We start from the raw sequence: 12,401 nt of genomic DNA, 5'->3' as shown, positions 1-12,401 counted from the left end.
AGTAGGTTAGAAAAACGCACACTTAATCACTAACACGATTGCGGATGAAANCGTTGGTCGTCATATTTCTTTAAAAATTTACTATAGATAGATGGTAAAATGTGATTTGGTGGCGAAAACGAAGTAGGTTAGAAGCACGCACACTTAATCACTAACACGATTGCGGATGAAAAGAGAGACGAGAATCGCGCGTTCAATTGAATCTCCTGCATACAGCACACAGTACACGGTGCAGTGATAACGTGTTAGCTAGAAGTTGTTTGCCACGTTCAACAACATGCGTGATTGAACTTCCCTAGGACAGTTGAAGAAAGTAAGAAGCTTGTGATAATTAAACAATTTTCCTGGGATAGCAAACGTTTCTTACTACTTAAACTAAGCTTGTATAATCATTACAAACATTCTTTAAAAAAACTAATTTTTGTGACAAACACATCCAGCATGTAATATAGTATATACATAAACTATGTTAAGTATTACATGAACGTCGTACAGAAACCACTCCTACTTTTGTAAATTTCGCCAACACGTGAAAAAAGAATCAATGAAGGGATGAGAGCTGGGAAGTCACCAATAAAAAGGTCATAACGATTGCAACGACATCTACGAACTTAAAATAACTTCCTGTACTTAAGACGAAAATTTAAAAAAAATTGAGCATAAACCGTAAAACTAGATAAAAAGGAACATAACTTTGTTTGTTACTACAATTTAAAGAGTATTAACTATATACATACGAAAATTAATTTATTCTACTTTGGTTTTTTTAATTGATCACACTGTACGTTACAAATTTAATATTCTTATCAGTCTTATAAATCTACAGATAAAAAAAATGTATTTAATATTTAAAATATTTAAATTTACAATATAGTTTCTTCAAGCTTCACTTACTTATAATAAACTATGAGTACAGATATCTGTATACACCCGTGATTACACCAAATGTATGATATTTCTGAAACCAGCATTTAAAAATGAAAATATTGTATTCTTATAATAAATATTACTCTCAATTGACGCTTTTACAATAGAATTTTTCTAATATCTAATTGATATTATCTGTGTAGCTTTTTAAATTAGAGTGAAACTGATAATTGAGACTAACAAATTTATATTTAATTATTTTTTATTAGAATGCCAAAAAAAAAACAGAAATCTTATTCTGCAAGATCTGATAACAACAAAAAGTGAGTAATTTATTCTTACAAACAATATGAACTAGTGAATTATATTTAATTAATAATTATAAGGTAAAACTAAATTACATTTAAAAATATAATTTTCTTTTAACAATGATAATTAGCTATTATCAATACTTCACAATATTATATCTTATATATAATATACTTATAACATAAGTTATAATTTTTCTTAAACTGTTAATTCAGGACACTTAAAATAGGATTGCTAGATCCATAGTATAGAAGCCTAGCTTATTTGGAAGCTTGAATTATTTATTAATGAACAATTAAAATGAATATTTGTTAAATATCTTTAAAAATGTATTGTTTATTTATTTTTGAAGGAGTTTAGAAGATTGTTTAGAAGTCATTGCCAATTCTGAATTTTGGACAGCATTTTTAAATACTTTAAAAGAGTTGTTAAAAAATCTCAACTTATCCTCGATACTATGTTATGGTTTGGGAAATTTTATGGATAGCATTCAGTCCCGATATCAACTAAGTTTACTTTTATTAATTAAAAAAGAATTCAATGTGAAAAATTGTTTAATTTATGATCCTAAATTTACAAATGATGAACAAGTTTACCTTTCTGAAAATGGTTGTAAATTAATTGAACATAATGAGGAAGGTAAAAGACAGTTATTACCAGGAACATTTATTTATATGCCACATTGTCCTAAACAACTTTTAAATAATTTACTATGGAGAAATTGGGACAAACATTTATTAATGAAATCTATGATTTTATGTAATAGTATAGATCAAACCGTGACATCAAATCCCAATAGAATTTTAGACAAGTATGCACATTACTTAATGAAAATTGCTCCTTATACTAAAGAAGTGCTTATAAATGAAAATTTCATATACAATGATATTTTTAATGACATGTCTCTTCATTATTTTCCCAGTGAAAGATTAGAAGAATTAAACAATACATTTTGGGAGACGGACATAGAACCAATATATAACAATGAAGAAATTGAATTTATAACAAAGTTTGAATGTTTATCTTTTCAAAAACAACAAGTATAAATATTTATACATAAATGTTTCACAAATTGAAATGATTATTAAATAATTTATAATAAATAAATATTATTGTTCATATTCTTTTTTAATAAATTTTGCAATAGTATTTAATTGAATGTTAGTTGTTCCTTCATAAATTGGACCAACTTTACAATCTCTGTAGAACTTCTCTTGTGGAAAATCTGTAGTGAAACCAACACCACCCATCCAGTTAATACATTCTGACGTAACTTTACCTGCAACTTCTAAAAACCAAATATTTGTGTTAACTTCAAAAAAAAAATTAGTTTTAGATACTTTTGAACTATAATAAGAAAGGGTAATCAAATTTTAATTATTTCTATGTATAATTTTATAAAATAATCTAAGTACATAATAATACACTTGTTGTGTAGAATTTATTATGCAGTAAAATAAAAAATGTATACAAAACTGTTTAATTAACTATGTAACTATAGGCTGTTTAATATATATTTACACCTAAATTATAAACATAAGAAAATTTTGTAAAAAAATCTTTAATCCACAAATTAGCTTGTAAAATAGAAAATGACTAATCGATAGCTACTTCTGGAGACGTATTTCAGAAATTATTAATAATTTAAAGTATTGAAAGGAGATGATGACTATTTTTATCATTTGACATATTTTAGTCTCAATCCACTTGACCTCTAGGTATAAAATTGTTAATAAATTCTGAAATACTAGTACAAAAGTTGTTATTGGCCATTATTTTCTACTTTATAATCTAATTAATTATGTATTTTGCTATTAAAAAAAATAAAGTTTACATCCTTATAAAGTATAAGGGTTATATAAAAAATATATATTATAATAAATAAATGGATATTCTATGTGACTAATAGGCTAAAAAAAAATATTTTCTAGAGAAATTGAGTAGCTAGTGTTAAAAAAATCGCCTTGATTGTGATTTTTCAATTAATATAATAGTTATAAAAATTAATTAATACCCTTTTTTAGATTAAATTTAAATTGTAATCTATTTTTCTTAAAAATATTTAGTGCCAACCTGAAGCATAATATTTGGCTTGAGCTGCCTCTTTAACAAATGGTAAACCAGCCTCAACTAATCTCGCTGTATTGTAAACTAGCAATCTAGCAGTTTCTACTTCTGTAAATGCCCTAGCTATTTGATGTTGCATTGACTAAAATAATAAAATCTTCAGCTATTTTGTTACAAAAGAACATTACACTATTATATTTACTTGAAAATCGAAAATACTAGTTCCGAATTGTTTTCTCTCTAAGGTATACGGAATCGTGTGATCTAAACTTCCTTGTGCTATACCAACCATTTGTGCGCCAATTCCTATACGACCTTCATTTAAATATGTCATAGCTATTTTGTATCCATCACCTAATTTTCCAAGTATGTTATCTTTATGAACCTAAATAAAAAATTTATATTTGTAATTTTTTTATTAATTAAAAAACAATCTACATTATTTTATAATATGTCAACAATATTTCAAATGAAATATTACATAGAGACATATAGTCAGAAAAAAAACAAATGTTTGAAATTATCACGAGTTGGACATTTTTTATAAAAATTTTATTGTAATATTTAATTTTCTATTTGTCTACAAAAAGAACAAAAAAAATCATATTTTATGAAACCGATTTTCTCTTTAGTTAAAATAAAACTAGAATCATACTTCAGATTTCTAAATTAAAAAATAGCCAATATCTTTTTTAACACATAAACTAGTTAATTTATAATTTTATAGTTGTTTTATTATTAAGATGATATTATTATCTTTAAGCATAATAATATGAAAGCTATTAACTTCGGGTATCATGAATAATTTAAAAATCATACAAGCTTTAATGTCTAACATTTTTTATCTTTAAATCACAACCAGGCAATATCTAATGTTTAGATATTTGGACTTACTTTGACATTATCAAAATGAAGTACACACGTACCGGATGCTTTCATACCCAACTTATCTTCTTTCTTAGCAACAGTAAATCCTTCTTGATCCCTCTCCACAATAAAACAAGATAACCCTTTATGTCCCTAAAAATTTTTTATTTACATTGGTTATTTTGTTAAGAAATAAGCTATAGTTAAGGGCAATCAGATACACCTTAGAAGGATCAGCATTGGCAAAAACATAGAAAATCCCTGCAATATCAGAATTTGAAATCCACATTTTTGTTCCATTTATAAAGTAATGATCTCCATCTTTTTTTGCTGTGGTTTTTAAAGCAAACGCATCTGAACCAGAAGAGGGTTCAGACAAACAAAAACTACTAACCTAAAATATTTTATTTAAATAAGGTTCAATTTTAAATTTATTTATTGATTTTTATGTTTACCGTATTCTGAGCCAAGCGAGGGAGATATTTTTCTTTTTGCTCTTTATTACCAACTTTCAAAATAACATTGTTACCTAAAGTATTCTGTAAGTCAACTAAGACTGAAACTGATGGATCAACTTTTGATATTTCCTCAACAGTTAATATACTAGACATAAAAGAAGAACCTGATCCTCCGTATTCTTGATCTATTTCGATTGCCATGAACTGTAATAAAAGGTATGCAATTAAAAAAAAAATCAAATTATTAACATTAGCATTATTATTTATCTTACACCATTTTCAAATAATTTTTTCACGAGATTATCATCTATTTTATGTTCTTGGTCCATTTTTTTTACCAATGGTCCTATTTGATCCTGAGAAAACTTTCGCACTGTAATTTTTATCAGTTATCGTACAATTTATAAAACCATACAAAACTAATTAGTTACATATAAAAGACTGTATTTAGAAATTTTAAGAAAAAATTAATACATTTTTTCCCCCCTTTGATCAATATATGCCAATATTTTACGTGGTGTTTTTCTATAACATATTTAAAAATTTTGTATGAAACGGATCAAATAACATTTAAAACGTGGAGCAATGGGGAGTTTCATTCCTCCACTACCCCTACTACTATGGTATAAAGTTTACAGAAGATCTGACATCCCCGTATAAACCCCAATATATTCTCCTTATATAGAGTATTCATTAAGTAAGGAAACGGGTTCTATTGTTCTCATTGTTTATGACAACTGTATGTTTCCTTACTTACTGAACACCCTGTATATCAATACTACCATCATAATCATTATACTTTAGTGATGATGATCAGTAGTATACACTAAATTAAGAAAATATTTTGTTCCCAGTTTTATTGTATAGAAAATATGCAAACAAAAAATCATTATAATACAATTATGAAATTATACATATCGGCCTCATTTAAATCTCAGTCATAATGAGTCTAAATCTAGGTTTATTTCTTTGTTATTGTAATGTATTACTCTATAACAAGATTAATGCACTTCTACATTTGACAAAACGACGTATTCATTGTATTTTATAATAAAAGCATCCAATCATAATAGGATTAGATTCTTTTACTATTATTTAAACGTAATTAATTAATTATCATAAAAACTAATGTTTAAGTACTTACTATTTAAAAAAATTAAAACTCTGTCTAACACTGACAGATATTTGGGAAGTCAACTAATAATTAAATAAATAAGGAGAAAAGTACTAAATTTAATCAATAACATATTTGAATTATTTTTCTGAGAGAAGAGATTGAGATGAAAAATTGTTAATAAACCTTAAAATAAATGATTTTTCAACATTTAATTATGTTATCTACTTCCCTTATCCACCTCTATTTACACCCTAAATTTACTATGGTATACTTGGTATACCATAGTATGCGAAACATACGTGCAATTTAGAGCAAAAATGGTATAAGTCGATTTTAATTATTTTTCAGAAAAGTCATTTAAAAAAAACCCAGCACAGTGGGGTGGCGGCACAGTTGGGTCCAGTCTAGATGATATCTGACAGTGATTAAAATCACTATCATAAAAAACGCTTCGATGCAAATCTGTAGATAGTGTTTAATTTAAAAAAAAAATTTGTCAAAAAAGTAGGTCAAGTGAGAGCTGAGAAAATAAATGATAGCTACAAAAAAAAACCACATAGTAAAATAATATTAATATAAATTTCTTCTCACGAGAGGAGACAACACTAATGGGATCCTTGATATTTATTGAAGTTATTGAATCTAAATGAGATAAAAATCAAATAAGTTAAACATTTTATTCTAACTCAAAAAGAATTAAGAAAAAATTTAGTGCCACGGGAGTGAAAGACCCAAGTGTTACCGTCTCAGAAACCGTACGTCGCATTCGTCACTTAATAAAAATGGAAATTTAGCTAGTTCAAATTTTAAAGTTATTTTTCTCGACTTCAAAGAAACAAAAAAATTTAAATATGTTTAACTTTTTATACTATGACAATTAGATTAATATAATATTTATGAAAATTTTTTCAATTTTTAAGGGTAATGTCTTCGACTAGAAACGATTTGTGATCTTTTGACGTATCATAAAAAGAAATCGGTTCGGTGAGAGCTGAGAAAAAGTGGTAACAAACAAAAAAAAATAAATAAATAAATAAAAAAAAACCCAGCACAGGCGAGTCGCATCACAATGGTGACGTTGGATCCAATATAATGATATCTGACAGTAATTAAAAATCACTATCAAAAAAAAACGCTTCGATGCAAATCTTTAGATAGTGTTTACTTTTAAAACATTGGTGGATTATTCCAAAAGCTACATGATCTGCTATTTCCTTATTAATATCCTGATTAAGATAAAGTATGTCGAATGAAAAAGGAATATAAATATAATTTCTCATAAAAACATTATGTTGATCCATATACTTTTCAATAAGTTATAGCATAATAAAGTTAAAAAACCCAGCACAGGGGGGTCGCGGCACAGTGGTGACGTGGCATAGATGGATCAAGTATAATGATATCTGACAGTAATTAAAATCACTATAAAAAAAGTTATAGCATTATAAAGTAAAAAATATAAAAAAGAATTTTTTTACAAAAATTGTATTTTAGCTTCGATGCGAAGCTGAGAAAGTTTTGGTTTTACTATGATGTGTTTTTTTTTTTTTTGTGTCTGTTACCACTTATTCTCAGTTCTCACCGAACCGATTTCTTTCAATGATACGTCAAAAGATCAAAAATCGTATCTAACCGAAGACATTACCCTTAAAAATTGAAAAAAATTCCCTCGTTCCCCGTAAATAGGGGAAACCTCCAAAAAAATTACAAATTTAAAAATCGCTAATTTTCGAAAATTTTTCAATTTTTTTTACTTAAAATTACTATAACTTTTTTAAAAATAACCAAATCAATATATTTTTTTTTTATATAGATGCATGATATCATTACCTTTCATTTAGTATATTTTTTTTTTATATGTGACCCTTTACTTGCCCACAGGGAGGGATTTAAAATGACAATTTTTTCACAAAAAATTAACTTTTTCAACTTGATTTTTGAAAATGTTCCGGAAGAAAAATTTTCGGACTTTATTTTATCTTCACGGTGAAAATGGCTACCAAATGCTATTTTTGTGTGAAAATTCTCGAATTTTTTTTTAACATTTTTAACTTTATAATGCTATGGCATATTGAAAAGTGTATGGATCAACATTATTTTTTTATGAAAAATAATATTTTTTAATAATCCCTTTTTCATTCGACATATTTTATCTTAATTAGGATATTAATAAGGAACTAGCAAATCATGTAGCCTTTGGAAGAATCCATCAATTTTTTAAAATTAAACACTATCTAAAGATTTACATCGAAGCGTTTTTTTTTTGATAGTGATTTTAATCACTGTTAGATATCATTATACTTGATCCATCTATGCCACGTCACCACTGTGCCGCGACCCCCCTGTGCTGGGTGTTTTTTTATTAACTTTATTGACTGTTTTCACCATGAAAATGAAATAAAGTTCGAATTTTTTTTTTTAATATTAAAGTATATTACATAAGCTTTAATTTATGATATATATAAAAGTGTCAGTATTTCCGGAACACTTTCAAAAAGTATGTTGAAAAAGTATACTTTCTATATGCATTTTTATATTTTGAACCCCCCTGTATTAAGGGAAATGGTCCGATATAAAAAAAAAGTATGTCGAATGAAAGATGTATACAAATATTATTTTTCATGAAAAAATTGTGTTGATCCATACACTTTTCAATAAGTTATATCATTATTAATTGAAAAATCTAAAAAATAAAATCGAGAATTTTCACACAAAAATAGCATTCAGTAGCCATTTTCACCGTAAAGATAAAATAAAGTCCGAAATTTTTTTTTTCCATAATAAAGTACATTACATTAGCTTTAATTTAAGATATATATAAAAGTGTCAAACTTTCCGGAACACTTTCAAAAGTTAAGTTAAAAAAATTGTCATTTTAAATCCCTTTGGGCAGGTAAAAAAAAAAAAATACACATCATAGTAAAACCAATACCTTCTCTGCTTCGCATCGAAGCTAAAATGTAATCCCAATAAAACAATTGTAATTATAAATGTCATAAACGCTATAATATTGTATCAAAACATAAGTTTAGTGTCATCGTTGATAAATATTAAATTTTTAAATTTGGAATATTTATTTTTAAATAAAACTCATTTAACTCAAAACCTACATGCATATTTACACAACTTTCGTTCTAATCTCTGTATAAAGTATAATTAATTAATTGTGCTTCACACAATATATTTAAAATAATAAAACATATTATTTTAAAGTTAGAGCACGGGGTAAAGTTAATCAATTACATTGCATACTGTTACAAATCTATTTTTAAGATTTTTATAAAACATTTTAAATGAAATATCTCTAACCTGTTTCTTTAAAAAATTGTTCATCTTCACTTAAAATTGATAATGGACCATGTCCTTGAACAGAATGACTTTTTCTAACGTTATTTACTGCAAAAGCATTAATTCCATTTTGAAATAAACGTTTCTGTAAAAATTAATCATATTACTTATCACAATAGTGTGTAAAAAATAAATATGATAATTATCATAGCTAAATTTATAGTATAAGTTGCAATTTAACAGGTCTAAATACATAGTATAATATACATTGACTCGCAAATAATTTGTTAAATATAAATTATTATAGTAAATGTAATTACATTTGAAAAAATATACAATATACTGTATAGTTACTATTCACTATTTATGTTTATTCTATTTAATAAGAAAATTTTTTGTATTCTTGGTGATAAATAAATAGAAATACATCTATTGTATTTTCTAAGAAATTTGCCAAATGTACCCTGTGTAAAGCATACAAAAGTTATAAAAAATGAACCCTCTAAAACAAATATTTTTGTAATTCGTGATAATTAAATAAAGATGTAAGATTGTAATAGATTAAGTACATATTTAAAATTTTTAAAATATAAAATATTTTAATGATTTTTTTATAATATTTTTTCCAAAAAAAAAATAATATAGTCAGGAACTAGCATGTGTAAGAAAAGACATACAAGGTATACGTTAAATACATATTGATTAAATTCTAATTATAATAAAAATCGTTATCATAAAATGTTTCTATAGAGATGTACTTGAATTTGAAGGCTAGGCTGAGTTAATGAGTTAAAATATTTAACTTAAATTAAGTTTAACTTGATTTCAAATAAAAATATATTACTTGAAAACATAACTATCTCTCATTTCAAAGGAAATATTACATAGAAAATAATGCAGTTATTTTTAAACAATTTTGAGCAATATAAGTTATAGCCAACAATTATATAAATTATTATAGTAATTTTAGAGAAAAAAATTATAATATTTGACACGATTCCCTCGAGCCGTATTGCTATTCACTATAAGCTGACGATGGACGAGAGACACCCTACAAATTTTAATATAATGTATCTGATAATATCAGAAACGTCTAACTAAATAAAAGTATAAATTAGTACATTTTTACACAAATGATATCTATAGTTTAATAATTTAGTTGTAAAATGATATCACAACTTTTAGAGCTGTTTATTTTTTATTATACTTCGTGTTTTTTAAATGAAGTTTGGCAAAATGTTATTTTGGAATAATTAACTACTAGAAACATTGATTTTGTTATCTTGATGGCTATTAAAGGATATAACCACTTGTGTTATCCACAATTATTAAATTCATATTACATAATGGCCAACAATTTTTTAGCATGTAAAATCAAGCAATTAATATAACATATTATAATATAATATATGATGTTATTTTACAAACATAAAATGTAATAATAATATGACAAAAATATATATTTTTGTTATTTATTTTCATTTAATTAAGATATAAATTTCTTAGTTGTATAATTCACGAAATGTATCAATCAAATTTAAATTTATTTTTTTTAACCAATATAATATTATATCGTTTAAAAAATTAAACTGTGTATAAATATATTAATATAAAGTTTATATCTTTGTAAAAATTAATGTCAAAACAATGGAATATATTAATTATAACTAATTATAATTATTATTATAACTTCATTATAAGAGTTCCGTTGTTGTATAAAAACTTAATTCTATGAATAAACTAGATAAACATTTTAAATCTAGTTTTAATATGGACAATTTTTTTTTTCTGACACTACCATAAATAATTATTGTATATCTTATCTATTATAATGTTTCTTAGATTTTATCAAAAATAAAGAGATCCAGAAAAAAAATTTTTGTGTTTAAGTGCATTAATAACTCATTAATTAATCAATGATAAATATTAGTAACACGTTTTTTCTCTTTTAACTAATGAGGGTGAACCGCACTGACTCTCATCGGAATATAAAAAGTCATGAATATTAATTTAATTATTTTAAATTGCCTTTACTAAAAAAAAAAAGTTTATTAGTAATACTAATTTCTTAAATTTTGTTTGCTATAGTATGCAAAATTAATTTTAAATAGGTTTCAAGGACACATTTTTCTTATAAAAAAATTTAGTTTAAGGATAAAAATATAAAATATAATTATATTACTGGACAACATACATTTTTTTACGTATGTTTTTTATAATTGATTTTTTTATATTTATATCATTGTTTAAGGTGTAACACATCTTATCTTGTCTTACCAAATTTTCGAACGCCAAATATAACTATTAAAAAACTAAGCCATTTTTTAAAAAATATATTTATTGTCATTATTTTATTTATAATTTAATGATTTATCGTTCAAAAGTTAAATATTGACTAAAAAATTAAAATTTACAAATCAGTCATCTGAAATACTGCCATCACTTATTGACCAAAATTGAACTTGGTTAATGTGTAAACCGTAACTATGTAGTTACTAATAAAAAACAGTTTCCAACGCTTTAAAATCTTATTTTTACAAATATTTTTTAAAAATATATTGATGATTTTACTTTAATACTTAACATAGAGTTATTTAAAAGTTAAAATAATTAAGATTTTATTATTTACCTTTAAATGATTTCTTAAAACTATGGATCTCATTTTAAATTTTTCGATGATTTATTTAAAGATAAAAATTGCTAAACAAAAAACACTTATAAAAAAAAAAATTAAAAACTTAAAAAATATTTATATAATAATTAATTTTGTTTGAAATAGCTGTAAGCTTTCATAAATATACGAGTTATATATATATATCAATGTTCCTATTCACTAACATCGACATCCAATTCAAGAATTTTATATATCTCAAACAAGTTATACTAACATGATAAATACAATATCAATTGAGATGGTTAGCAATTATCAAGTATACACTAAGGCCAAGTTATACAAATGTTGTCCCTACCACAAGTTATAGTGTTGTATAGTTTACGCTATTACGTCAATATTTATTATAAATTAATCGTGTTCCGTACGTATTTTATGAAAACTTTGGTTTCTTCTCTTATCATTTAGTTAAATTTTTTTCAACAGGAAAAAGTACAATGATTTTTTTCACATGCTATTGTATCAAGGAAAAGAGAAAAGTAGTGTGTCGGTCAAGGTAACAATAATCCAGTACAATCAATATAATTGTATAGTTTACAAAAAAAAAAATGAACTTCAATTATCTAGTGATTGGTAGTAGCTCGTGTGAATAAGCTACAATATATCATTCTATTTTCAGAATAACGTTGCTATTTCATAAATATAGTTACAATTCATATGATTTTTGATGTAAATTATGTATAATTTTACTTTTTGACTTTTTATATTAAGTAGATATTAATAATTATTTCTACTAGTGGATCATAGAACGGTAAAA

At 24.7% G+C, this 12,401-nt stretch overlaps 2 protein-coding genes across 4 annotated transcripts; one reads left to right on the top strand and one right to left on the bottom strand.

Annotated features, from left to right (window-relative positions):
* Positions 1-196: 196 nt before the first annotated feature.
* LOC126907403 (SRR1-like protein) lies at positions 197-2,283 on the top strand. Of its 3 annotated transcripts, XM_050688670.1 has the most exons (4): positions 197-313; positions 1,137-1,190; positions 1,529-1,987; positions 2,099-2,283. In XM_050688670.1, the coding sequence occupies exons 2-4, from the start codon at positions 1,138-1,140 to the stop codon at positions 2,220-2,222; spliced, it is 636 nt and encodes a 211-aa protein (XP_050544627.1). In that variant the 5' UTR covers positions 197-313; position 1,137; the 3' UTR covers positions 2,223-2,283. The 3 variants fall into 3 exon arrangements, with proteins under 3 accessions (XP_050544627.1, XP_050544625.1, XP_050544626.1); XM_050688668.1 differs by having other exon boundaries at positions 1,529-2,283; XM_050688669.1 differs by lacking the exon at positions 197-313 and adding an exon at positions 813-947 and having other exon boundaries at positions 1,529-2,283.
* LOC126907377 (short/branched chain specific acyl-CoA dehydrogenase, mitochondrial) lies at positions 2,156-11,757 on the bottom strand. The gene is made up of 9 exons (XM_050688605.1): positions 11,603-11,757; positions 8,995-9,118; positions 4,841-4,941; positions 4,566-4,772; positions 4,334-4,504; positions 4,138-4,263; positions 3,446-3,628; positions 3,250-3,385; positions 2,156-2,464 (listed from the first exon to the last, which is right to left on the bottom strand). The coding sequence occupies exons 1-9, from the start codon at positions 11,633-11,635 to the stop codon at positions 2,286-2,288; spliced, it is 1,260 nt and encodes a 419-aa protein (XP_050544562.1). The 5' UTR covers positions 11,636-11,757; the 3' UTR covers positions 2,156-2,285.
* Positions 11,758-12,401: the final 644 nt, after the last annotated feature.

This window comes from Daktulosphaira vitifoliae, unplaced genomic scaffold, assembly GCF_025091365.1.
Source record: "Daktulosphaira vitifoliae isolate Bord-2020 unplaced genomic scaffold, ASM2509136v1 Scaffold_5, whole genome shotgun sequence".
NCBI lineage: Eukaryota > Metazoa > Arthropoda > Insecta > Hemiptera > Phylloxeridae > Daktulosphaira > Daktulosphaira vitifoliae.
Note: the sequence above shows the minus strand (reverse complement) of the source record. Positions and strands in the feature narration are given on the sequence as shown.

Excerpts from the sequence above, each read along its gene's own strand:
- LOC126907403 (XM_050688668.1), top strand. The coding sequence starts at position 1,138 with ATGCCAAAAAAAAAACAGAAATCTTATTCTGCAAGATCTGATAACAAC. Across the intron at positions 1,191-1,528 it reads AGATCTGATAACAACAAAAA|GAGTTTAGAAGATTGTTTAG; the intron begins GTGAGTAATTTA and ends TTATTTTTGAAG.
- LOC126907377 (XM_050688605.1), bottom strand. The coding sequence starts at position 11,635 with ATGAGATCCATAGTTTTAAGAAATCATTTAAAG. Across the intron at positions 4,505-4,565 it reads CTCGCTTGGCTCAGAATACG|GTTAGTAGTTTTTGTTTGTC; the intron begins GTAAACATAAAA and ends AAAATATTTTAG. Across the intron at positions 3,629-4,137 it reads TTCATTTTGATAATGTCAAA|GTTCATAAAGATAACATACT; the intron begins GTAAGTCCAAAT and ends TTTTTTATTTAG.